This window comes from Embiotoca jacksoni, unplaced genomic scaffold (assembly GCF_022577435.1).
Source record: "Embiotoca jacksoni isolate LCO1_2020_lvr unplaced genomic scaffold, fEmbJac1.0.p SCAF_47, whole genome shotgun sequence".
NCBI lineage: Eukaryota > Metazoa > Chordata > Actinopteri > Embiotocidae > Embiotoca > Embiotoca jacksoni.
In genome coordinates, this window is record NW_027185400.1 from 2,540,690 (window position 1) to 2,566,924 (window position 26,235).

Genomic DNA, 26,235 nt, shown 5'->3' on the forward strand with positions numbered 1-26,235 from the left:
GTTAGATTAGAAAATATAATGTTGGATCTTTTCATGCAATCATGAATAATCAACATTTTAATGCATTTTAATATCGTAACTCAATGAGATCATTTACTTTTGTACAACTGTGGACTTTAACATCCTATTTCATCGATTGATTACATGTTTTGGATGAAAGTCGAAGTAAACAAGTAGCTGGCACACAATTGTACTTTACTTTACTATATAACCAATGCTACTTTTCCACTTCTACATTTATATATTATAAATATAAATTCTATAAATATTATACAATATTGCACTTTCTAGTCTGCTGTATTTTACAGCAGCTGTACTCATCAGATTAAGGTTTTGCATCTAAAATATAAGATTAGTTTATAAAATATGATGCAAGAGCACCGATGAAAGAAAACTATCAATCAATGTAATAAATTGTTCAAACTTAGCACCACTTTTACAGTATTGAAAATCCTTTTACATGTTATGCACCACTAATAATACTCTAATTATAGTCTGTGAATAATATCAGAATAGGGCCAGTTTCAATGAGCACTTTAACTTTTATTTTCGGTACTTTGCTGAATTATTTTCGCATTCACTGAAGTAAAACAGTGCTGATAAAGCAGTCAGATGACGTCACGCAGCCGCGGTGACGTCTCCACATCTGGAGGAGGACCTTCAGGAAAATCCATCCATCTCTCTCTCTCTCTCTCTCCCTCTCTCCCTCTCCCTCTCTCCTCTGACCACGTCGAAACACGCTCCAGACAATCGTACCAAAGGAAAGGAAGCCAAACTATGAAGCTTTAGTTAACATCAGCTGACTCGTGTTTTCAGCACTTTGTTGTCTGTTTCCAGCTCAGCTCCGACTCAAAGCGCTCAAAGTGTCCATGTGGATACGGCGAAGTTTTTCTGCCACGTTTTAAAAAGCTAAAGCGGATCAGCACCGGTCGATTTTGTTTTTGGGGATCTTTTTTATTTTTATTTTTGAAAGCGTTGTTTACTGTCAGGACGGATTCGTGTGTAGAGTTAGTTCCCTGAACTTTTTTGGGGAGGTAGTTTGCAGACACCAGAATGCTGCTCCAGCTCCTCACCCTGGCCTGCGGTCTCTGCTGCTGTGGTTTCACCTCCGTCACTGCAAATGTACTAAAAGCCGAGGTAAGTGTAAAAAAAACCTAATATTTACTTTAAACAACGCGTTTTCATATACACAGGAATGTATGCAGATGTTATGTGCGCCACACAAACTGCAACGTGTAAACAACGTGAATGCTCTGTTTTCTTTAAATGTATTTTCTCAGCTCCTGAAGTATATCAGCAATTGAAACCATGAACTCTGTAGTATCTCTGGTTTCTTATTGTGACACTACACTGACCTGTAGTTTTAATATGTTCCTCATATATCTGGGGTTTAGTACGTTGTTTTTTTTCCAATTAAAAGCTATAAATGCTGCTCTCTCTTCCTCAAACAGTCCTGACCCTTTTTTCTGAGAATTTTGACGGGGAGGTGGAGGAGGTGGAGGAGGTGGGGGAGATCCAGGGGCAGGGCACAGTTTAGAAATCTCAGCTGAGCTGCTTTGTTCTGAGAAAAAAGGGGGTAGTGGTTGAACTGGGAGAGGGAGGGAGGGGGAGGGGGGTTAATGGTTTTCATCTGCCTGTGTAGACTCTGGCAGACAGCAGGCCAGGAAGCTGCCATCACAACAAGCTGGACATCAGGCTCTGCATTAGGCTGCAGGCCCCTGGAGACACTAACGGGCACTATAGCTCCAAACAACAAATTCTGTCATCAGGTCTCCTGCAGCTTCTTAAATGATCGGGTACGAGCCTCCTTGAGCGCCTCCGGGCTCGGCCCACTGTAGATTTGTTTTATCTGCAGGCAGCTCGTCCCCCAAAAGTTCCCAATAACAGCAAGTGGTCATCGGTACACAGACAGAAAGATGTCTGATGTGACCATCTGCAGTAAAACATCAGTGTAAAGTCACAGCCAGTCATCCTGAGGAGCTGCAGGTACAAGCAAGACGGGACGCACCACAAATAAACAGGGATTTGATTCACAGACCAAAAAACTCAAAAAGCCACAAAAAAAAAAAAAAAAAAGAAAAAAGCAGTTTTAATTTGAGTTTACGAGAGTCTGAGTTGTAATTCTGGGGAGACGCAGGATGCACGAAAGAGGACTTTAGTCACTGACCACAAGTCACTGCTGGCGTGAGTCAAGCCAGACAAGGTGGATAACTCAGACGGTTTATAGGAGGCCTCCTGTGGCCGACACGCCGGGCAGCACGGTAAACAAAGTGAGAAAACACGACTGTTTACTGCAGCGTCATCTTTGGGATCAAATCTCCAACATCAGTTTACTGCTGCGATCACAATAACCTCTCAGTGCAGGATCCAACACATCAGATGAAGCCGATCCGGGTTCTGTCCTCACTGATGCCGGCAGACACAACCGTCCATGTCGATACAGAATGAGGATCAGATTTAATTACGGGTCGAGGATTACGTCACCGCAGAGCTGCTCGGGAAACCTGCGATCAAAAGATAGACTCGTCTGTGTGTGGAGAAAGTAGAATAAACTGGAAAGACAGGGGAAGCAAAGACAAAATAACAACTGAGTGACGTAAATGTGTCATTGAAGTGGCTGCAGTTCCTTTTTAAGAGGTTGGGAGGGTCGAGGAAGCATAACTCGGACTGAGGAACAGAAGTTTTGTGGTTTATCTTTGTTGCTCAACATGTGAAGATCCCTCTCTGACAAACTGAACGCATAAAATCCCCACTGAGTAAAAAGAGCAGAAATCAGACTTCCACGATTCTCTGAAGTGGAGTAACTCCACCATCTGTTTTCATTCACCTTTTTTGCCTCGTCTAACCTTTCTTGACTTGAATAAAATGCTTGCTTGGACCTCGCTAGCAAAGGAAGTGGGCAGCAATGAAAACAACAGCTTCTAAAACAGGATCTCTCCATATCTGGCTAGAAATAAAAAATAAATTCCGGAGATTTCCCCTTTGCCATCTGGAGACATGTGTCTCATGATCCGAGCGGCGGGTTACAGATCTGGTCAAAACACATCTGGGTTCAATTCCTTTTATCTCGACTACAGTCGCTGTTGATGTAGCATCAAAGAAAAGCCGTGCTCAAAGATCTGCTGCACGCTGCTCTGACAGGCAGCGGCTGTCGCTTCAGAAATGTCAGAATAATCAGCCGGATTGACCTCAATGAGAAACTGATGGACTTCAAGAGAGGCCTATCTTTGAAAAGAGTCCATCTTAGTGTAATGGAGGACATCAAAGTGAAACTAGTGAGTTTCCAAATCCAACTTTTAGATGATCAAAAGTTGCGTTCTTACTGCTCCTCGTCTCGGCTGCTCAGCTGGTTGGATTTGGCTGAAGTTGAAGTCCAGATGTGCTGAAACAACATCGGGCTTAAGAGACTTGGCACGACTCTCTCAAAAGACTGAGTTCATGATTTTTTCTGCTTAAACGTAGGACATCTTTCTTTTCACGTTGTTTCGGGCGAGGCGAAGCGTGACACGTTATCCTCCGAAGGACTGACGGGGGTGTTACGCAATCTGTTGTGATTTTAGGTTGAAGGATTTGAGCCACTTGATACTTTTACTTCATTACATCCATTGTTCATTTTCACTTTAAATAATAAATAATAATAAAAAAAAGAAGTATTCAGCAACACCACAATATAAACGTACTGTATTACAGTCAACACGTACATCAGCAACAGCAGCTATGACCTAGTATCACCAGTTAAAGTATTTATTATGTTAAATGTAGCTTTACAAGCACAATAAAGCAGCCAAATGGGGTTTTTACACCTCTGCAACTCATATATTTACCCAATTAATCGTGATAAGTGTCAGTAGAGTTTAAATATACCTATTACAAAGTAGTACAAGCATATTAATGCTGTAACTGGTGGTTTATTCTAAACAAAGGTACAATAATAAACCCTCTTCAATTTGTAGTTAAAGAGAAATCCTGTATTGCATCCAAAGGAAATACTCAAGTAAAGTTCCTCAAGTTGTTCCAAAATACAAAATATACCTGCTAAAATGACACCACTGGTTATTATTATGGTAATAACGGTGTACACATTTCTAAAGGTATTTATCTGTGTACTGTTTGCAGGCATCAGTGTCATAATGTTGCAGATTAAAAACCATCGGGCGCTTCGTATTATTTGACCTGTTCGACCTGGAAGAAACGTATAAAAGTAAAGAAATGATTGCCCGGCGCTGGTGTGACTGCTAACTGGGTCACAGACGCCAAGAAACCGAAGGCGATGTGAGATTCAGCGGCTCATGAGCAAGAATTCTCTGTTTTTTCCGTTGGCACCGAAGCGAGAGGAACAACTGACTCAGTCCCTCACATTTAAATTCAGCCGTCCTCCTCACCCCTCTCTCTCTCTCTGCCCACTTCTCCTGATGTTTTTACCTCCCTCTCTACTGTAACTCTGTGCTTTAGATCATCCTCTGCTGTCCTCGACGCTCTCGTCTGTCCGTTGTCTTCCCTCGTTCCTCAAAGAGACTCGAAGTGTTTGATCACTCCTCAATAAAAAAATCTGTGGAACTTTCCAAGAGGCAACTTTTTATAGTGTTTTGGCAGAAAAGATGGCGTTGTTTAACATCACAGGGACATCCACTGCCGTCTCCACCTTATTCCTGCTCTCTTTTAGTCTCCGTTTCATAAAGCGACAAACATCCAATAAGATGCTTTTACTTCACGCATTGACAGATTCCTCTCCTATAAAAACCTCCTCATCCTTTTGTTGTTTCCCACAAGAACTATAAATGTGTGCAAATTTTTCACCCTTGTAGGAACTTTGTGGTTGGATTTTATTTCCTCTTTTTACATTTTTTTTTATTGTGCATCCGGAGAACAAATCACAATTCATCCTCACGAGAATGTGAATGTGTGACAATAGGCGTCACCCACATGACAACATACATGCTGCACGGCATGAAAAGGGTTTGAACTGGTCGGTGGTAGTTTGATTGAAAATAAGGCACAGTGTTATCTGACATGACACGGCTGTAAATGGTGCCCTGCTTTGTTTAGGCCAGTCTGGAGCAGAGTACCTGTATAACAATCTAGTTTTAAAAACCTTCATAAGTTGAACTTTCTGCTCATCTGTTTGGGGCCAGGTTGTGTTATAGTGAAGAAAAACAGAACACACTGAGCAAAAAGTGGGTTAAAAACGGTATTTTTGCCCACATTTGTCTCCATGTAGGTAAACGCAGCTACGCTGAAGTAGGTTTTACAAGATTTCGGTGTCCTCAGATTTAGATTTTGCTACTTCGGTCTTGAGATGTGAAAAATTTCAAAGCAAACATCTGCAGGGAAGTTTTGGAGGAAGTAAATGTGCCTCTGTGTCTTTACACGGTCGAAAATAAACACTCAGTCGATGAGTCTGGTGATTATTAATCAGATAATCAGTTGGTCTATAAATCAGTTTGTCTATTCTGTTCAATTCATTGTCTTAATTGTTTTTACTGCTAAATAATACAGCTTTTATCAAAAATGTCCAAGTTTTCTTAGAGCACAAAGTGAAATTTTTTTACCATCAGTCCAAAAGGAAAGAAATTCTGTTTACTATCATTTTAAGACAAAGAAAAGCAGCATATTATTACATGTCAGGAGCTGGAACTATTGTTTGCTTAAAAAAGTTACATAAATAGTTAATAAGTTATGAAAATTGAAGTAGTTTCAGCTCAGTGTGCTGCAGTCGGGTCACAGTCGGGTCACAGGATCTGTACATCTCACAGCTCCACTGAAACAGCCTCTCACTAACTTTACATTATATTGGTCGTGTTTCCGTGTCTGTGCTTTATTCACTTGGACCACACGTCACTGCACAGACCCGGCGGTGTGTTTACCAGACCGGCAGCCAGCCCTTTGACCACACATGGCCGCGCAGCGAGCGACCCGGCTCCCCCGACGGCCAACAATACCAGCCATGTACGAGTCTCGATAAATAGAAGCTTTGATGGTGGCTGCTGGGAGTTCCAGGGGGAGGAGGGGTGCATGCTGGGATACCTGGCGTCGCTACCGGAGGTGGTGGCGGCGGCGGTGTGTGGAGTAGTCGGGCAGCAGAGGAGAGAAGTGGAGGTCTTGACGGTGTGGGGGGAACTTTTCATGGAGTGTTTTTATAGAAGCTGGACGCGTCACCGCAGGACACACTAGCAGCAGTCAGCGGAGAGGCCGAGAGAGTCCGTCCGCTCGGTGGTGGAGGCAGAGCCAGACTCAGAGAGAGACTCGGAGGATAAATTACAGATACTGGAGGCTTAAATAATAATAATGATAATAATAATAATATTAATCCAGAGAAATCTTGAAGAACTCGTCAGACTGAATATTCAGAGACGCAGAGTAGGGGGATAAGTTTCCTCTCTGCAGGTCGTCATAAGTGACCCTTGTTCTCCGGCCTCACTGCCCACCACATGGCCAACAGTAGCTGTGTGTGTGTGTGTGTGTGTGTGTGTGTGTGTGTGTGTGTGTGTGTGTGTGTGTGTGTGTGTGTAGTCCTGCCCAGTCGCTTACATTTCCATCCCTCCCCGAGCTTTTTTTTGCCCTTCGCTTGGTTGGAGGCCGGCTTGAAGAGAAAAGCAGCACATCTGGTGGAAGGAGAGAAGATATCTGAGGTTAAGATGACGCTCATGAAGGAATTCAGGGCAATTCCACCAACTTAATTTGTGGCCAAGATGAAACTTGTGTCTTAACTCTGTGTGTGCAGATAAATAATTGGAAACACACACTTAAAGAGGCGTTTAATCCTCTGCAACTCCAACGGCCAGACGAGGGGATAAGAAGATAGATACCACTCCTACGTCTGTCCATTAAATGTGAAGCTAATGCCAGAGTTATAATTATAGCTTAGCATAGACTACAAACGGGGAAACGTTTAGACTTCCCTAACTCCTCTCACTACCATTGCGCAACCATATATTTTTGTTGAAAATTAAATGAAAGAATATATTTAATTTGGGATCCTACAAGCAAGACGTTTAACTTTGAAAAAAAAGGTAGAGAAATCCAGGCTACCTGTTTCCCTCTGTTTCCAGTCTTTATGCTAAGCTAACTTACTGTTTCCAGTCTTTATGCTAAGCTCACCGTCTCCTGGCAGACATAAGAGCGGTATCAATCTTCTCAACAAGAAAGCAAATAGGCCCAAACTATATTCCCCTCGACGGTGTCCCGGTCCAGTCTGAGACCACCGGCAGCAGGCGGTGGAAAGAAAAGGCCAACCTGTCATGTGTAAAGATAAACAGCGGTGGTTTGGGTTGACACGAGGACGGGCAGACAGCGTGGAGGATGACTGACCGACGGCTGCAGGGAGATCTTAAAGTTTGAGGAACCCAAAACGTTCCTTTTTTCCAGCCTCATGACTGCCAGTCATCTTTGGCTGCGATCGTCTCGGCGGCGTTCTGGGTCGTCGTGACTGAAATGACATCAGTGTTTTCAGATTGTGTGTTTTATTTGGCTCTCGGTTCCTCTCTCATGCTTCCTTATAACCCCACAACAAAGTTTCCCGAAACGACTTCGGCATAAATCAAGAGGACATTCGAGGACTTAGTGTTGTTTTTTAAGAGTTTGTAAACGGGATAATATCACGTGAAGGAAGGACGACAAATTTAGCTTGCTGAGTTTACTTCAGTGTGTGTTGGCTGCTGCAGGCAAAAGTTTTCCTCGTCAACTGGGCTCACAAAAAAAACACTTGTATGTACACACATGTACACATGTACACACATGCACAGCCTTCGTCTCCCTGGTTCAGCATGAAATCTGTGGGACACATCAGAGATTCAGGTCCAGACAAGCTGAACGTTGACTGGAAGCAGACAAACAAACGGGTTCATACAAGAGGCCAATCCCTTCTTTTTTGATGACTAAGATGTTTGTTGGCACATCTGATTAAAACTGATGGAAAAATATGCTGCAAAATCCACTTATAAGGGATTAACAAAAAATAAAAGCTTCTTACAGTAACAGTATTATTATTTGTCTTGCAAATAAATTGAAACTTTCCATTTCTCCGTTTTGTGATCATGTTGTATTTTATGGGAATATAAAGCAGTATATGGCAGCTGTATTATCAACACAGCATCCAAGACAAAAAACAGCTTTTTAAGGTTTCGGTGTATTAAGATTATTAAGAGAAATACTGCAGGAGGTCGCATGTAGTGGTGTTTCTAAAGCACACCCACTACCTTTCCTGCATAACTAAAAGTGTATTAATCTGACGGATTATCTGTTTAATCTGTGTTTCTCTGTAATCATTAAACTACCCAAAGCACTTTTAAGAGGACAAATCCTATTTAATTTGAGACATAATTATGGAAATTAGGTTGTTCACTGAGATCCTTTTTATCCAACAGAAGTTTCAGCTTTTGTGGTCCAAGTTTTTTTGTTCAGGCTCTATTGGAGGTTTTTTGGTCGTTATAAGAGACTCGATGACTGAAACTAAAACTCTCAAACTGGCAGCGATGAAGGTATTTTTCCAGCTGATCTACAACGCGGTCGCTCTGCTGAATGTAAAGTAAAAACTGCATTGAGCTGAAGTCATAATGTCTCCGGTGGCGTTCTCTGTGTTCACAAACAGAAGTTTTAATATCTCTATATATATAATATATTCTTTGTTCAGGCTTGGCTGCAGCAGTACGGCTACCTGCCTCCAGGTGATGTCAGAGTTCAGGCCATCCGCTCGCCAAAGTCCATCGAGACGGCGATAGCAGGCATGCAGAGGTTTTACGGTTTGACCGTCACCGGCTCCATCGACACCAACACGTTAGAGTGAGTCCTGCCTGCTTTCAAACTATTACTGGTGAACTAGTGGATCTTTAAGTGGGTCATAAATGTGCTCATTTTGTTCAAGGGTTGCCGTAGTGACTAGGACAGAAGAAACGGCGTCCCTTACATAGATGAAAATGGAGAATATATTATTTTTGCTGTTTCCAGAGCGATGAAACGAGCGCGGTGTGGCGTCCCGGATAAGTTTGGCCCGGAGCTGAAAACCAACCTGAGGAGGAAGAGATACGCCAGGCAGGGCCTGAAGTGGGACAAGTCCGAGGTGACCTTCAGGTCAGGACACACACTCGGTGACCGTGACAACCACAAATGTCCCGTTTGATGTTTGGTGCTAAATGCTTTACTTCCTCACTTCACATCCCTTTAGTGGATTATTTGGACCCTGTTCTGTTCATCCTTCTCCTGAACCTCCATGTCTCCTGAACCTCCATGTCTCCTGAACCTCCATGTCTCCGTCCCCCTCAGCATAGAGAACTACACTCCTAAAATTGGTGAGCGAGCCACGTTCGACGCCATCCGACGGGCCTTCAAGGTATGGGAGAGCGCCATCCCGCTTACCTTCCGAGAGATCCCCTTCAGCCACATCAGGGGCAAAACCGACAAGTACGCAGACATTATGCTGTCCTTCTCGGAGGGTTTCCACGGCGACAGCACGCCGTTCGACGGCGAGGGCGGCTTCCTGGCTCACGCCTACTTCCCCGGTCAAGGCATCGGGGGAGACACGCACTTTGACCTGGACGAGCCTTGGACCACCGGGACGGAGGATCAGGGAGGTGAGAGGAGGACGAGCGGAGGATCGAACGTCTCCGGCTGAAGTCCAGGCTGAATTCACTCCTCACCTCTAACTTCCTCCTTCTCCTCTCCGAAGGGAACGACGTGTTCCTGGTCGCCGTCCACGAGCTGGGTCACGCTCTGGGTCTGGAGCACTCCAACGACCCCTCCGCCATCATGGCCCCCTTCTACCAGTGGTTCGACACCGAGAACTTCCAGCTCCCCGACGACGACCGCAGAGGCATCCAGGCCATCTACGGTGAGCAAACACAACCTGCTGGTTGAACAGCTTCAAGGTTCGGGTCAAATCCTTCTGGCACAATGCAGAACATTCATGTAATACATGTGTTGATGGACAAGACGCTCACCGCTTTGGTTCTTGTAATCAGTTTTATAATAAAATGTTGTCATAAAAACAACAACAACTCCCTAAAAGAAACCCACGAGACCTCTGAGTGAATCACAGTTTCAACTTAAGAATAATTTCGAAGCACAAAGTAAGAAGATCTGAGTGTGTTGAAATAGCGTGCACAAAATGAACCATCTTTTACCTATCTCCCACCGCAGGAACAAAGTCCGGAGCGCCCCCTCCCCCTCCTCCTCCTCGTCCCCCGAAGCCATCCAGTCCGACCAAGCCGGACCACAGCCCCGACATCTGCGAGGGGCACTACGACACCATCGCCATCCTCAGAGGGGAAAAGTTTGTATTTAAGGTACCGCAGACTGTTTAATTGAAATGATCTCAGAGACCAAAGTTTTTAACAGCGAATGTTAATCTTTCCTTGATATAATGTAATAAACCAGTTATTGTTCTATTTATTGATGAGAATCTGTCAAGAATCGTTTAAAGGATCAGAGACGGATTTCATGTCTTCAGATTTCTTGTTTTGTCGGTTTCAGCGGTTAAAAAACAATTAAAAGAAAATACAATTTTCCAAAGATGTGACACAGAAAAAAAAACAAATCTCCTTTTTCTTACAGGCTGAAATCTACTGAATTAATTAACTATTCAACTCGTTTGTTTGAGCACCAAAATTCATGATTTCAGACTAATCTTGTATTAAAGTCCTTGAACACACCGCCGTATATCTGTGTGTGCGTTTGCAGGACAAGTGGTTTTGGCGTGTGCGTAACAACAAGGTGTTGCCGGGCTACCCGATGCCCATCGGTCACTTCTGGAAGGGCCTCCCATCAAACATCAACGCCGCCTACGAGAGGGATGATGGGAAATTTGTCTTCTTCAAAGGTTTGTTCCGTCTGGGATCAGACAGAAAGCAGCTGCAGAGAGGATGACTTCCACATGTCGAGGCTCTTTAATCTCCAACGCTTTCTCTGGTCTCTCTCTCTCCATTCTGTCCCCTCTTCGCCTCCAGGGGACAAGTACTGGGTTTTCAGCGAGTCCAACATGGACAAGGACTCTCCGAAGAGCCTGAGGGATCTGGGCGCCGGTCTCCCCAAAGACAAGATCGATGCTGCTCTCTTCTACACGCCGACGGGACAGACCTTCTTCTTCAGAGGCTCCGAGTGAGTCCGTCCTCTGTTTCAGGGATTATTGCACGTGTCTCAGCCGTCTTCGTCTTCTGTCTTTTCGTCCTGCTCACGTGATGCTGAACCTCTTTTACACGAGTTTAACCTGCGAATATCAGACATCCTCTCACACGTCCAACATTTTTACATGAAATGAGTTTTCCTGCTTAGATCACATCTCTTATGTCCAAAACTGTGTTACTATATGTTTTGTATATTTGTAGTAAACTATTATAAATTGTACTTTTACCAATCTGATCTGCAAACTGGTTTAAAGTGATCCGATGCATGATGTGAATATTTAGAGAGACAAATGTATTTACTCGCACATACAGAACGAGCACAGCCAGGAAGTATTCAGTTTCATCGTTTGCGGGGTAGAATTGTTTTTGGATCGGTCATTGAAGACGTTTAAACGAACTTTGTTCTGATTGACATGTTTATACGGCGTATTAAACTGTATATTAGGCTGCTATGACAGCATGTTACTTGGTTTTGAAGCCTGATGTGTTCATTTAGATTTGATTTGAGTGTTCTTTCCTTTGAAGTTTTTTCATAAATACTGTTATAAAGAATGTAAAAACTCAGAATGAGCCCCAGAATAATAACCACCAGGTGTAATTTGTGTGCAACTGCTGAATTTAATCCTCTGATCGCCCAAAAGCGACACTCTGCGTCTTCCGCTGTGAGTCTGTTGTTAGAATGAATCACCCAAAGCAGTTTCTTTTATGTCCCTCATGTCCGTAATATTTCGGTCTCTGCGTTGTTTCCAGGTATTTCCGTTTCAACGAGCAGACTCGCCGAGTAGACAGCGATTATCCGAAGCCCATCAGCAAGTGGAGCGGCACACCGGACAACATCAAAGCTGCCATCATGAGTGAAGATGGATGTAAGTTTCCCACTTAATTAAACGGGTCATTTGAGGGTAAAAAGCACTCTTTTTTTTATCTTAAATAATCAACAGACAGAAAAAGAATGATTGATCGAGACAAAAATTTGCTGCTTTTTTGTCCCACATAGTGTCTGGGTCTGAAAAATTAGCCCATAAGCTGCAATACCACCGAGTGCCACTAGGGGCTCCAGAAAGCCTCCGTAGACTCCCATTCAACTTCTCTCATCAAATACAAAGTCAATACATTTTTTTCACAGGTTATTATGGTGTTGTTAGTTAAAGTCACTCCTTCTTATTCGTTTTCTGGCGGTCCATCTGAAAATAATCTCGTCATTAATTAGATATGAGGTCTCAAAAAGACGTGTTTTCGGGGGCGTGTCTGTCTGATTGACAGGCCTGTGGTCCAGTCAGGTTACAGCTTTCGGTGGGCGGGCGTAGTGTTCTTGGGTTTCAAATTCAGATTGTGTATTGTGTATAATCTAATGCTCGCTTGTCCAAATATGGTCACTTCGAACTAGCAAGAAGGTGACGGTTGAAAAGTCAAACTCAAGGCCTCATGACTCTTCGTCGGACAAAAAAAGCATTTTGAACTTTAGTTTTAAGAGGTTTTTGTCTGCATTTTTATTCCAAAAGTTGAATTGATGAGTCAAGAAATTCTCAAAAAATCTGAAGTTTGCAGCTCTGTTGACATTTAGAGCAGCTCTCGTCCCAAAATCAGCTTTTTTTCAAACCAAAAACTCCAGAAACTGACTCCCTCCATCTCTCCCTCTCTTCCCCTCAGCTTACACTTACTTCTACAAAGCCAACAAGTACTGGAAGTTCAACAACCAGTACATGAAGGTGGAGTCCGGCTACCCCAAGTCTGTGCTCAGCGACTGGATGGGCTGCGAGAGCGAGGAGCCCAAGAAGGGCCGTAAAGAGGTGATCATCATCGAGGAGTCGGAGAGCGGCGCCGGGCCCGTGGCCGTGGTGATCCCTCTCCTCCTGCTGGTGCTGGTCGTGGTCACTCTGGGAGCGCTTTTGTTCTTCAGGAAGTACGGCACGCCTCGACGCCTCCTCTACTGCCAGAGATCCCTGCTGGACAAGGTGTAGACAGAGCCAGCGGGTGATTGACAGACTGCCGCAGAGGGACAGAAAGAGACGGGGAGAGAGTGACGGGAGCGGGGGGGGCCGGGTGAAGATGGAAACCGAGAGGGGGGAAGACGCGAAGCAGGAAGAGAGGGAGCGACCGGAGGAAAGACTGAAGAAAAATGGGGGATAAAAAGGGGGACCATGTGTTAAGTTTCAGGTGGTTTGTAAGCACCACAAAAGAGTAAAAAAACAAAACAAGAAGGGCCCTAGAAACTGAAATCAGGAAAATGTATATTTGTATGTTAACTATTTACATTAACTGTTGTGTGTTCAAAGTTTAAGAACAAACCCACGTTCTCACATAGAGAAGGGAAAAATCCAAAGACTCATCAACAGCTTCCCTCCCGCCTCTCCCCTCTCACATCCCAGGTATTAAAGAAGCAAACATCCTATCCTTTCCTTTAACTGGACGACTCCAGCTGAACTGCTGTCTGATTCACTTTTACTTTTGAAAACTGTGTTTCTGTTTGACTTTTACTCATGAAATTCCTCATCTCTGTTAAGTTTTACTCTGAAATACAGTCACTGTCAGATCTATTCGGGATTTTTTTTGGGGGGGGGGGCGAAGTTTCACTCTGAAATTCATTGTTTTAATGACTTTAGCTCTTAAATACATTGTTTTGGCAACGTGTTTGATTTTCTTTTTTTTTCTTTTTTTTTTTTTACCACTAAGAAGATCTGGGAACTCCAACCTCGATGCAAAATGTGTCCACAGCACTTAAGGACGTATTGTTTAATCAAAATAATTCCACATTTAATTGAATTTTCTGTGATTTTAGACACTTTTATTGAAACAAACTACTTGAAGTTTAGCTTCTTCTTAGACAGCATTTACCATTTTATAACTTTGTCTTATTTTTAATAAAATAAGAGGGGTTTTGTTAAAAAAAAAGAAAAATGCTGAAATAAGCATTGTTTTGGTATCACACTTAAGTATTATATTGATAATGTGCCCTGAGAGGATTCTCTTCCTTCTAATAAAAGCTATTTGATGCTGCATGTAACAGAGCAGCACATCCCTTATGCACAGTGTTAGTGTTGATTGATGCAGACTTTTGTAACATGTACACGAGATATTTGTCAGTCAGACTTAACCCCGATCAAGACGTCTAAAAACAGACAATCCTTCTGGTATAAAACCAACAATTCCTCTTAATACATGTAATAATGTCATTTCAACTCCAGACACTCAAACTTGCAAGCAAAAGTCAGTGTAAGCAGTCAGATGGAAAAAAAAAGTATTTTTAAATGTGATGTTTTATCTCACAAACGGCAGTTTTCAAAGATTTCAATACATTAATGTTGAATACGATCAGAGCTGCTTCTCCATTTGTGTCAGTAAGCGGTACAGTTTCCAACAATAAGGTGCAATTTTTTTTAATTATTATCGTTTTTATGGGAAATTGTTGTTATTATAAGTATGATTATTGTTATTATTGTTCTCTTGGAAAAGTTATAATAACTTTTTTTTGTTGTTGTTTTTGTACATTGTCATTTGGAGTCCTGCTGGTCAGAGGCATAATGTGACAATGATGGAAATGAATCCCAGTTTACATTCAGCGTGTGGTGAAAAAGATCCGATCAGGGGGAGAAATGTGAGTTTAGGGAGTTTCTGTTTATTGTGAAACACCCAAAATCATCCAGATGTTGGCACAGAATAACAAGCAATGCTATTTATGAACTTTGACACAGATGGTGCTCAATGACTTTTTTTTTTTTTTTTACACCAATCAAAATTGAAGGTGAATTGATTTAGTTCATAACAATGATAATGGTAATGATATTTATAATGATGATCTTATCAATAAATGGAATTAGATTTTTTTTCCTGCCTGTTTTCACTTTTGTATTTCAATAGGTAAAGTGAAATTAAAGTATTTTCTACAAACATTTTTTTCTTCCATTCTTTCATAATTTTTTCACGAGTCTTTAAATACACACACACACACACACACACACACACACACACACACACATTTCTGTTACCAATATCTACTTTTATTCCCACGAAGTAAAAAATTTATGATTATAATTCTTTCCAGATTTTCAAGCAAAATGCAGCTTTAAAAATATATTATTACTTTATTCACAACTATTCTGAATCCAGCTTCAGTAAAAACTCTGCAGATCCTCAGTCTAGCACAGCTGCGCACCGTCATCAGAGTGAAGCTGCAAATACCGGTCTGACCACTGATCAATAATCAAGAGCCAAACAAAATGAGTTTGATGAAGATGAAACTAAAGACATGCTTCTTATCAGCTCTGTCCAAAGCGACACTTTTAGAAGTTGGATGGCATTTGTTGAGGTCGAGTTCACGGCGGAAGCGAGTCACTTGTTTTCTTTATGTGTTCCTAAAGATGATCAAATAGTATTTTTCGCCATCTCTGAAACTAGCTGTAAGATAAAACTACAGGCTGAACTGATCACCATTCTTTAGTCGATCCATACAATCTAACTTTACAATCATCAGTTATCTAAAAAAAAGAAAAAGCCAACTGTTAACTAACAGCCACTACAGTGACTCACTATCGCCCCCTAACATACAAACGATATTACAAGCCGGGACCTGAATCTTACATATTGTACCATTAATCAGTAACAGTATGGCCATTACCGGCACATTGCACAACTATTCAAACAGATGACCTGCTGTTAGGTATTTATTAACCCCTCTAGCGCTTGGCTAATTTTGGAAATTTCCACCTGAAAAAAAAATATCTTGAAATTCAGTCAGAAACAACTCGACAACCTTCAGCTCTATGGATCAGAGACATATGGGAATTTTTTTTTTTCACAATAAGTGTCCTGTGTTCCCATCACAAGGAGGAAGATTTGGAAAAACTCCAGCAAGAAGTGTTTACTTCCGTCTGAGTAAGTAAACCAGCTGTGGAACGATGACTGATGTTATCGAGTCTGTTTCTGTCCAAAACAAACAGGAGGAAACCAAACACGAGGGAAATGTGGCAAAGGTCACGGGGTCGCTTCTGAATCCTCGGCAGGCCTTCACCAGGTTCTGGTTTTTCCTGCAGCTCTCCGATGCCGGACCGCCAGCGAGGAGCCGTCTGGATGCAGTTACACCGCCGGTTGTTTTGGACCCGGAGCCAACAGTCATGTGCCGACGAAGGAGTCGGAAAAAATGATGGAACGGTCACATTTCTTTCAGAGAAAACAGCCGAGCATCTGGAATTCTTGAAACATCTCTGGCTCTCAGCTAGACCCGGCTGCAGCCTGCATAAATATATATATATATATATATATATACAAAAAGATTTACAGACCCGCCTCTCTTCTTTTAAAATGTATTATAACACAAAAACATGTAACGAAAAAGAAGCGAGATAATAAAAGGTGAGGGAGCCGCGAAACAGAAAGGATTTGTAGGTTTGGGGATATTTTTCCCAGAGCACATTTCTCTCCAAGAAATCTTTTTTGCAAACAACCCCCCCTCCCCCCTACCACTCCTTCTTATTTCCTCACCCGCTGCAAAATTGCTCTTTTTTATGAGGCTTCAGTCTCAAACCACTCCTCCAGTCACCACAAGTATCTCTGGTCTGTTTTTGCTCTTTCTCTGTCTGTCCCCCCTCCTCCCCCCCCTCCCCTCTTCTTTTCCTCTCTCTTTTAACTCTTCACATGCTGTCAGGATAAACAACAACAACCTGGACAAACCACAAAGTCAAGGCAAAAAAAAAACACAAACATAAAAAGAAAAATGATTAAAATGCAGTTGTGGTTTGGCTTCAGAAGAACTCTATTCTCATTTTCCACAATACATTGTATGAGTCAGGTGATGTGACCTCTTATTTCTTTTTAATTTTTAGCACTTTTAAGTGTTTACAGTCAGACTGTTTGGAGACTTGCAGCACTGAATAAATACCGTTTTGAATTGGGTATCATCTACTGAAAGCTGTCATTTTTTCTAAAAGTAAATGCTGTCAAAAGCTCCAGAACGAGCGAGCGAGAGACATTTTTGTCAGCTTCAGTTTTCAGCTGCATCTTACAACCGAAGAACACTCGCTCACTGAGCGTTGGTGCGTTTGAGTCCATCATTGTGTTCACACTGACGAGTATGGAAACATACAGAGGTTTATATAAGCGTTTTTAAAAAAAAACAGCCAAATCACTGATTTGAAGTTCATTCAGAGAAACTTGTCGGTTGATTGTTCACAAATCCAAAACCAGTTTGAGACTCCTGATGTCAGTTTCATCTCGGTTTGGTTCGCCTCCATCACGTCAGGGAAAACTCAGACTCTTAAAAACAACCACCTTCACCGGTGATGTCCCGGCGTACCCTGACGTACGCTTCTCCATCACCGTGGCAACTGCATCCTCTCTAACAGCACCACTCTCAGCATTTCCCTGATCTCGTATCTTTGATCCAAACCGGATGAGTGCTCTGATCATTGTTGATCAGTGTGACAGCCTCTCTGCTTCCCTCTCTTACAGACTCCATCCTTTCCCGACTGACTCCACATTCTATACTTTTTTTTCTGTCCACATCTGTTCATCCTCTCTTCCTCCTCCACTGAGCCAAACTCTCCTTCTCTCGCTGTCACCTGGTGTTTCCATTTGTCTCACTGGACCTTTTCTCGCACTCAGGAACCGTTTGGATGAATCCGTCTGCAGACCAACGGATACGGTGAGGAAACTGGTTTGTAGTTTCTAAACGGTAATGAGGTCGATACAGTCACTTTTTGCATTCATCATAATTTTATGCTTCCTTAAAAAGCAGAAAAACTAAGAAGAAGAAGTGACTTTAGCATATATATTACTTTGTATTACATGAGAGAAGTTGAATGGGAGTCTATGGAGCCTTTTTTGGAGGCAGCCTCTAGTGGCACTTTAAGACACCTCCAAATTGGCCAAAATCATTTTTCCGACCCCGAAGCCACGTCCATTTTTATATGCAGTCTATAATTAATCAATGAGGGGAAATGATAGAGGAATGTTTGTTTGAAAAAAAAAACCTATGAATCCTGTAATATACAGAGGTTTCACATTTTAGTGCTTCCTTTCTTTTTCCGCCTATGTTTCCGTGGTGATGCCCACCTCTGTGGGCGGAGTCACGGAGACGATTATGTCTAATGGTTGTAAAAGATGTTGCAGCACATCTTTTCCTCTTGATTCTGTCTCTTCTGTTTGGAGCTGCCACAAAACTGGATCTGCCAACAGAGATGAATACAGATGAGACCTTTGGCAGCCATATTGGCATCCATTGCCCCCCCCCCACCCACCCTCCCCCTCCAACCCCCCTCTCTGTCAGCCATTTTACTGCTGAACTCGTACAGTGTGGCAGGGCGGTGCAGGAACAAGCACCAGGCTCAGCAGTCCTTCTCTGTGCCAGGCAGGAAGTGGCCAGGACAGCTGCTTGCAATTCAACCTGGGACTTTGTTTGGGTGACCTACATTATGGCACGGTTTTCTTTCTACTTTAACTTTAGCGCCACTTTTTTACTTTTTTCCTCCTCAGTTTTCTTATTTTGCCTATTTGGCTTTCAGTGGTGAAGAGCAACTCAACTACTTCATATCCAAACACATTTCAGAAGGTCATATTGTATTTCTAACTCCACTATATTCTTCCGACACCGTAAACCCAGTTTTTAAAAAAATATTTTTAATAACAGATAATGGAGAAAATATTTATCATTTAAGCTATTTGTACTTAAAGACCTGCACTAAAATCAACCTTTTGTCCAAGTGTTCAACTAAACATTCAAAATGACACTTTCCTAGTTTCATTTAGTGTTCTTTATTTTTGATTTAAGTGATATGTTTATGTTGAGACGACTCAAAATATGTTATTTTCACTAATAAACATGATAAAAAATAGAATAACAACAAACTATAATTGTTTCACCATAAACGGCATCTCGAGGCCTCCTTTCTGAAGAACGAGTACTTTTACTTTTGTATTATTCTGTATTCTCATTTTTGGGTCCTGACTGAATGACTTTTACTTGAAATGTATTTATACATTATTTATACATGACTTTACTGGTACTTTTACTGCAGTAAAATACTTTGCCTCCTGCTGACTACTTCCAGCTTCATCTTTCTCATCGATAATTACCAGTTAATCATAAGCAGTTGAACAAACTGTCATGAAACAAGAGAAAAACAATAATTTCTGCTGATGCTTCTGCTGCATGAAAAGCAAACAAATCTAGCCAGGAAGTCACATGGTTTTCGGTCCCAATCGCACCAAACAAGGATAATTGCAGCCTGCAGAGTTCTCATACAGTCATGCACAGTTCAAAATGTTCAGACTGTATAATTTTGTCAAACATGTTACTAAAGCTGCAGCCCCGAACCCCCCCAGAAAAACCCAGGTCAGGAAGCGGTCTTTGGGAAGCAAGTTGCTGATTCAGACCCTCCACAAACCCCTTGACCCTGCGGGGGTGGCGCTGCCCCCACACCCCATTCCCACTCTCCCCCCCCCCCCCTCATATCTGCCAGGAAGTCCTCCCTGTTTGTAGTCTGGAGCAAAGAGGCCTGTCAGCTGGTCCCTCTAATGCAACCACATCTGTCTCATCCTCTCTTTATCCTCCGTCCTTGAGGAGCGATCTCACCTAGCACCCCTTCTACCCCCCTCCCACTCCCCTCTACCCCCCCCCCCCCCCATCGCTGACTTGTGCACAATAAGCAACATCTGGTTCTCATTTCCACAAAACCAAAACAACACGGGGAGGAGAGGAAGGGAGAGAGGATGGGGGAGGATAGGAGGAGTCACAGAAAAAAGCTGAAACAATGAGGAGTTACATTTCTCACTGCCGGTGCAGTCGGAGGTCTTTGAGGTTGCAGGTGTGAGGACGTAAGAGGACGTAAGGGGACGTGTGAGGACGTGCGAGGACGTGACAGAAGGTGTCGCCTCGTTGGACATTTCTGAAGTTGACTTTTGTCACACTCCTGCAGCACAACACAAACACTCACAGCTCCTCCGGTCAACTGCATGGAGAAGTTGAGAGGATGGGGAGGAGGGGAGGAGAGGGAGGAGGGGGAGGAGGGGAGAAAACTCCCATCTCCACAGAAAAGAATCTGCAACTCAGCGGCTGCAGCCCTAATTACAGTGAGGCTTTGCTGAAGTCTGCAACAAGAGCCGGGCAAAGAGAGGGGAGAGAGGGGGGGAGGAAGGGGGGAGGGGGAGGGAGGGGGGGGGGGGAGAAAAAGGAGAGAGGGAGAGAGAGAGAGAGAGAGAGAAGAAAGCTGAAGGGGGGAGGGGGGGGGGGGCTTACCTCATTTTGTAAATAGTCAGTTTATTAGTCAGTCACACTAAATTAATGCTGACTAAACAAAGACACAGCTGCTCAGCAGCTCTGCTAAAGGTCCCTTTTCCACTTCCCTTAAACGTCCAAAAAAGGTGCTAAAGATTCAAAACAAATGTTTAAAACACTTCAATCAAACTGGAGTCAGATTTTATGCCGATTTGTGTTTTCTGCTTTAAAATGACGCGATGCAAAAAAGATAAAACACCTGAAACTGTTTTCTGCAGCTTCGTTCTGACTTTAAAAAAAAAAATCTGCATTGACACCAGAAAATAAAACATCTCTTTCTGTGGGATTCAGCTGCAGCCTGCTGATCATCTTTCCAGACGTCCAGCGTTTCCTCCTTTTTTCTCTCAGCACACATGAAAAATAACAGCTTTGATATTCTGTGATATTTTGAACCATTTAGAGACGATTTTTACATAAAAACGTTCAATTATTGAGGAGCTGGCATCATTTTATTAAACGCTGCTTCAGACTCAAACAGTCGTCATCTATTTGGAGTGAACACACACACACACACACACACACACACACACACACACACACACACACACACACGTCACTCACCTCTGAGACAAAATGGCGTTTGAGCTTTTAGACTTTAGAGAAATGCTGCAATCTAGTGGACGCAGAGAGACATTAAATATTAAAGTATAAATCAGAAACATTTATTGAAGGATTATTTTTGAGACAAACACAAAATGATAAAGTTCTCATAAATATGTTCTTCAGGACGTGACGGTCCGCTTCGAGCTCGGAGGTTGTTTCTTCATCAGCAGCTTTCCTTTGGGTTTCAGCAGCAGAGACTTCCTGTTGTCCTCCGTCCTCCTCGCCTCTTCCTGTTTCTGCTTCCACGCCTCGATTCCTCCGTCCATCTCCGAGTTCAGCATCACGATGCGTCTCTGGGGGGGTGGGGGGAGGGGTGGGGGGGTGGGTATCAGATAAAGAAAGACTGAGATTATTGTTGTGTGTGTGTGTGTGTGTGTGAGAGTGTGTGTGAGTGAGTGGGTGTGTGTGTGTGTGTGAGAGTGAGAGAGTGTGTGTGAGTGAGTGTGAGTGTGTGTGTGTGTGAGTGTGTGAGTGTGTGTGTGAGTGAGTGAGTGAGTGTGTGTGTGTGTGTGAGAGAGTGTGTGAGTTTGTGTGTGTGTGTGTGTGTGAGAGTGTGGGTGAGTGAGTGAGTGAATGAGTGTGTGTGTGTGAGAGAGTGTGTGAGTTTGTGTGTGTGTGTGTGTGAGAGAGAGTGTGTGAGTGTGTGTGTGAATGAGTGTGTGTGTGAGAGAGAGTGTGTGAGTGTGTGTGTGAGTGTGTGTGTGAGAGAGTGTGTGAGAGAGTGAGTGAGTGAATGTGTGTGTGTGTGTGTGTGTGTGTGTGAGAGAGAGAGTGAGTGAGAGAGTGTGAGTGTGTGAGAGAGTGTGTGTGTGTGTGTGTGTGTGTGTGTGTGTGTGTGTGTGTGTGTTACTCACAGCTAAAACCTCCCTCTCCTGTCTCCTCCTCAGCTGACCCTTCATTAGAGGCGCTGGCCGTCCGTCTGTCACACAATTATAAAAGTAATGTGATCATAAATAACAGGATGTTATTATTATTATTATTATTATTAAACTTCACACCATCAAACATCAAATCCAAGAAGAAATCTGAAAAAACGTCATAAACTGAACTGAAGCTCGTTACAACATTTCAACATGAATTCATTTCAGTGTTTTAACTTTATTTCTGATCAACGTTTGACACATTAGATTCAATTTAATTCAAACGTAATAAAAAAACAGCAGAAATAAGCAAATCAGGAGGAAGATGTCTCGCTTCCTTTTTTCTATAATCTAACAGAACTCAAATAAAACTCACCTTCATGTTTGTTCTCCAGCGAAACCTCGTTCCTTTAAACAATAACTTCCTCGTACTGATGAATATATTTTATATTTGTGTAAAACGCTTCATCATTAGTTTGGAGGTTTCCAGATTTTTGTGTTCTGATATCAGAAACACAAACTTCTCTTTAGCTTTAACTCAGTTAATACTTTTAAAACAAAGTTTTTATTTGAGACTTTAACTCCTGAAGCTCTGCTGAACTTTGAACGACCTTGAAAACACACGCTGCTTCATTTTAGATTTTAACTCTATTTGTTCTGATGCATCTCATTTCTATTTTTTTAAATGTCTCTTTATATGTTTTTATGTGAAGCACTGCATGTAATTACATTTCTTATTAAAGACGCTCAACAAATGAAGACAATTATTACTAATACTATTATTAACATGTAATTAATCCGCCGTCATTTTAAAGGTTTTAATCCAAACATCAAAAGAATATTTTAAATGATGTGAGCAGGTTTTTTTAAAAATATTTTTACAACTTCGACACAGAAATCTCAAATCTGAATTTTGTGTTTTTTAACAAACACGAGATGTTTGTTGTTTCTATAAATTAAATATAATCTCAGTAAATTACCTGCAAACGACCAGTCGGGCAGGTCGGTCAGAGGTCCGTATTCTGTCCCACTTCTGGAGAGTCCGTGTCTCCACAAACAGAACAAAGATTTTAGTTTTATAAAAAAAATAAATGATAAATAAATAATTTATTTATATAAAACACAAACGTTTTTATTATAAAAACAGCAAATAACACATCATCTCGTCCACATTTCTCCTCGTTGTCATGACGACGGGGATGTGAGCCCAAGTCCTTCCTCCTGAGAGTTTCTTGTATAAATGAAGGTTTTAATTTGTTTTATTTGAGAACATTTTAACAAAAAGGGAATTTAAAGTGTTTCATTTAAACCATCAGTGAAAAGAAAACATTCAGAAGTTATTAAAACGTTAACATGATCAAAGCTACAGCGCAGTTTAAGACAAATAATCCAGTCATCATTCAAACAGCTGAACTTTGATGAATCGATTAATCAATGTATTGATTGATTGATTGATTGATTGATTGATTGATTGATTCTCACTCTTTCCTCCACTTCTCTCCAGCTCGGACTCCACACGTTGTGCTCAACTGTCTGCTGGAGAGTCTGAACACTGGAGAGGAAAACAACAAACACACCGAGACGATCAAACACTTTTAATTTTAATTAATCACGGAGTTAAAAACCTGCAGATGCTAACGGATGCTAACGGATGCTAACGGATGCTAACAGCTAGCCTTAGCTTTGCTCGTCGCCGTTTCTGTGTTTTATTCGCTGAATTAATTAATCAGGCAGCGACTTGAATAAATAAATGTTTTTAAATCCTCTGAACTCTGCTTCGGAGTTCAAACGGAAGACACACACACACACACACACACGAGGGTTCGTGGATAACCTCCGTCTCACCTGAACAACACCACGTCCTGACGGGAGCCGCCATGCTGCTGCACTTCTCCGCGCCGACCAGCAGGTGGAGCTGAAGACACGCGGAGGGTCAATTAGTTCCGACGTTATCAAAGAAGAAGTCGACGTTTGGAAATAAAAAGGGGCTTTTTGTTTTTGTTTTTGTTTGTTTGTTTTACTTCTAAAATGAATTAAATAACACTTACAGAGCGATAATGAGGTTTTAGTTTGTGATTTTTGTCATTTGTATCGTTCTTATTTTTATATTGCTCATTTTGTTTCATGTTTAAAAAAAGGTTTTCCTGCTTTAAACAGTCACGCAAACAACTTCTTTTCATATTTTAACCTATAAGAATACATTAACAATCTGATAAGATAAAATATGCAAAAATAATAACACAAATTAATGTCTCAAGAAGAATAAATTGCAGAAATTTGAATTTTTAGGCTTTAATATCTCAGTGTAAGAAATTATTTTTTATTTGAAGGAAAACCACAAGTGACATACAGAATAACTACCGAGTTTTGGGGGTCTAAATAAATAGGAATATTATATTTCTTCTTATTATTTATTTAACCGTTAACCAGGTAAACAAAACAGATTAAATGAATTCTCTTTCAATGCTGACCTGGCAAACGAAGCAGCAAAGTTACACATCGAGTACATACAATAAGATATAAAACAAGACATTACAAGTAGTGCAAAACAAGACAAATGTGTGATGAAATGAATGAGAATGCATTTGGTTGAGGGAGACCTGCACCTGATGATGGGACACCTGATGATGGGACACCTGATGATCCCACGTGTTTGCAGATGGATGCAAATGGCTTCTCAAAATCACTTTTTGCATGTCGGCTCAATGACTCAATAATCAAATGTAAAAGGAAATAACGTCCCTTTCCCTGAACATTATCGACAGATCGTGTTTTTCCCTTTCTTCCTGGTAGAGAAGTGCAGACTACAACCCGGGCCGCTCTCGCAGATCTTCAAAGTATTGTTTTTGCATGAACAGCTCCGACACTAAGCCCTGAAGAATTTCTCTGTTAGCTTTTCAGACAAGTTCCCACTCGCAGCCTGAGGTGAACGCCAGAGTCTGCAGAGGCTGCTGCTGCTGCAGGACTCCGGCGAACCGCAGGGGCCATGAAAGGCTCCATCTGGAGGGGGCTCCATCTGGAGGGGGCTCCGGGGCGCACCGAGCCTCGGAGCCTATCCAAACACGCCAGTTGAAGATACTTTATCGGGGCTTGTGTGTGTGTGTGCGTGTGTGTGCGTGTGTGTTTGTGTGTGTTTGTGTGTGTTTGGTGTGTCCGTTAACTGCCACAAAACGGCCGGAATCGGCTGTGACTAGTGCCGGCCAGTACTGAAATAGTAGCGGGATGTTTACTCTGCATCGTCCTTGGAGAACTCAGACACGCCGAAAAAATTCACCCGCCGCGTCACCGCGTCGTCTCCCTCCGCGCATTCCACAGGCTGGTGGTACAACAAAGAAGGGCCGTTACCCAAACGACGCAGTTGTTCACCGTAAATGTTGAATAATGGCGCTTAAACATGTTTAAAACAGTGGGTGGCAATTTAAAACTTTATTTATGAAGAACTAAATGTCTTAGTGAGCCTGTAAACAAAACAATGAGTTCTATTATTAAACTGTATTGAATATTATATTCATGAATGATTAATCCATGGCATGTATGCACTCTTTTGTAGCAGTTATATGATTTTGGGTAGACAGTGTGTCATATGTAGTAAATAAGGAAACTTGTATTGTGAAAAGTAAATAAACCTATAAAGTATTAAATAATGGTGTAAAAAGTGCTATATTTTTTTCTTACTTGTGGTGGAGTAAAAAGAAAAAACAACCTTCAAATTGGACTTAAATGTATTTACTTTCCACTAATGGCTTTAATAATAATAATAATCATCATCATCATAATAATAATAATAATTTAGACTGTAGCCTTTTACAGTTTACTGCACAAAAGAAAATGAACGCAGTATGTTTCGTTCTGGCTAAAGTTTCATCTGAAAAAGAGACATTTTAAAATAAGATTCTTTTTTGGTGAAAAATAAATGTTTTGGTGGTCATTTTAAAGTTGAAGCTGTTGGCCAAGCCGCAGCCACATCCAGAGCACCATCACTATAAACAGTAACCAGATGGTTAGTGGCCACTTCCAGAGCCACTCAGGGCCGAATAAACCCTGCAGAATACATGGAGAGCACAATATAAACTAAACATCAAACATATCGGCATGTTCAGGAGGAAAACCAGACGTACGGCAACGATGTGCAAATGAAGTTGGTGTCTTATTGCATCAGTCGAGTTCGTGCAGAATTATAATACATTCTTGGCACAATGAGTTAAAGCTAAAGCTTATGTCATGTTACTTGAGTGAGATTTTAGATGCAGAGTGGAAGTATGGAAAATCTATTTATACTTGGAGGCTCTGATTACTGCTTCCACCACTTTAGACATGACCTCAGCAGTGGATAAGCAGGTTGAAGTGTTCATTTAAGATGGCAGAAGCATTTTTGTCATCTTGTTTTGAC

At 42.0% G+C, this 26,235-nt stretch overlaps 2 protein-coding genes across 2 annotated transcripts; one reads left to right on the top strand and one right to left on the bottom strand.

The window, feature by feature from the left end:
* The first annotated feature begins 714 nt into the window (after window positions 1-714).
* Window positions 715-15,004, top strand: mmp14a (matrix metallopeptidase 14a (membrane-inserted)). Its single transcript, XM_069169922.1, has 10 exons — window positions 715-1,137; window positions 8,630-8,778; window positions 8,944-9,066; window positions 9,259-9,566; window positions 9,662-9,823; window positions 10,132-10,277; window positions 10,672-10,810; window positions 10,938-11,088; window positions 11,865-11,980; window positions 12,765-15,004. The coding sequence occupies exons 1-10, from the start codon at window positions 1,054-1,056 to the stop codon at window positions 13,073-13,075; spliced, it is 1,689 nt and encodes a 562-aa protein (XP_069026023.1). The 5' UTR covers window positions 715-1,053; the 3' UTR covers window positions 13,076-15,004.
* Window positions 15,005-21,022: 6,018 nt separating this feature from the next.
* mrpl52 (mitochondrial ribosomal protein L52) lies at window positions 21,023-24,556 on the bottom strand. The gene is made up of 6 exons (XM_069169817.1): window positions 24,452-24,556; window positions 23,691-23,760; window positions 23,328-23,397; window positions 22,826-22,893; window positions 21,840-21,904; window positions 21,023-21,278 (listed from the first exon to the last, which is right to left on the bottom strand). The coding sequence occupies exons 1-6, from the start codon at window positions 24,539-24,541 to the stop codon at window positions 21,105-21,107; spliced, it is 537 nt and encodes a 178-aa protein (XP_069025918.1). The 5' UTR covers window positions 24,542-24,556; the 3' UTR covers window positions 21,023-21,104.
* Window positions 24,557-26,235: the final 1,679 nt, after the last annotated feature.

Bases quoted from the DNA above. Each gene is read 5' to 3' on its own strand.
- mmp14a (XM_069169922.1), top strand. From the start codon at position 1,054: ATGCTGCTCCAGCTCCTCACCCTGGCCTGCGGTCTCTGCTGCTGTGGT. The intron at 1,138-8,629 runs GTAAGTGTAAAA...TTCTTTGTTCAG, and splicing joins CAAATGTACTAAAAGCCGAG to GCTTGGCTGCAGCAGTACGG. The intron at 10,811-10,937 runs GTTTGTTCCGTC...CTTCGCCTCCAG, and splicing joins GAAATTTGTCTTCTTCAAAG to GGGACAAGTACTGGGTTTTC.
- mrpl52 (XM_069169817.1), bottom strand. From the start codon at position 24,541: ATGCAAAAAGTGATTTTGAGAAGCCATTTGCATCCATCTGCAAACACG. The intron at 23,398-23,690 runs GTGAGACGGAGG...TTTCCTCTCCAG, and splicing joins CAGGACGTGGTGTTGTTCAG to TGTTCAGACTCTCCAGCAGA. The intron at 21,279-21,839 runs GTGAGTAACACA...CCACCCCCCCAG, and splicing joins AGGAGAGGGAGGTTTTAGCT to AGACGCATCGTGATGCTGAA.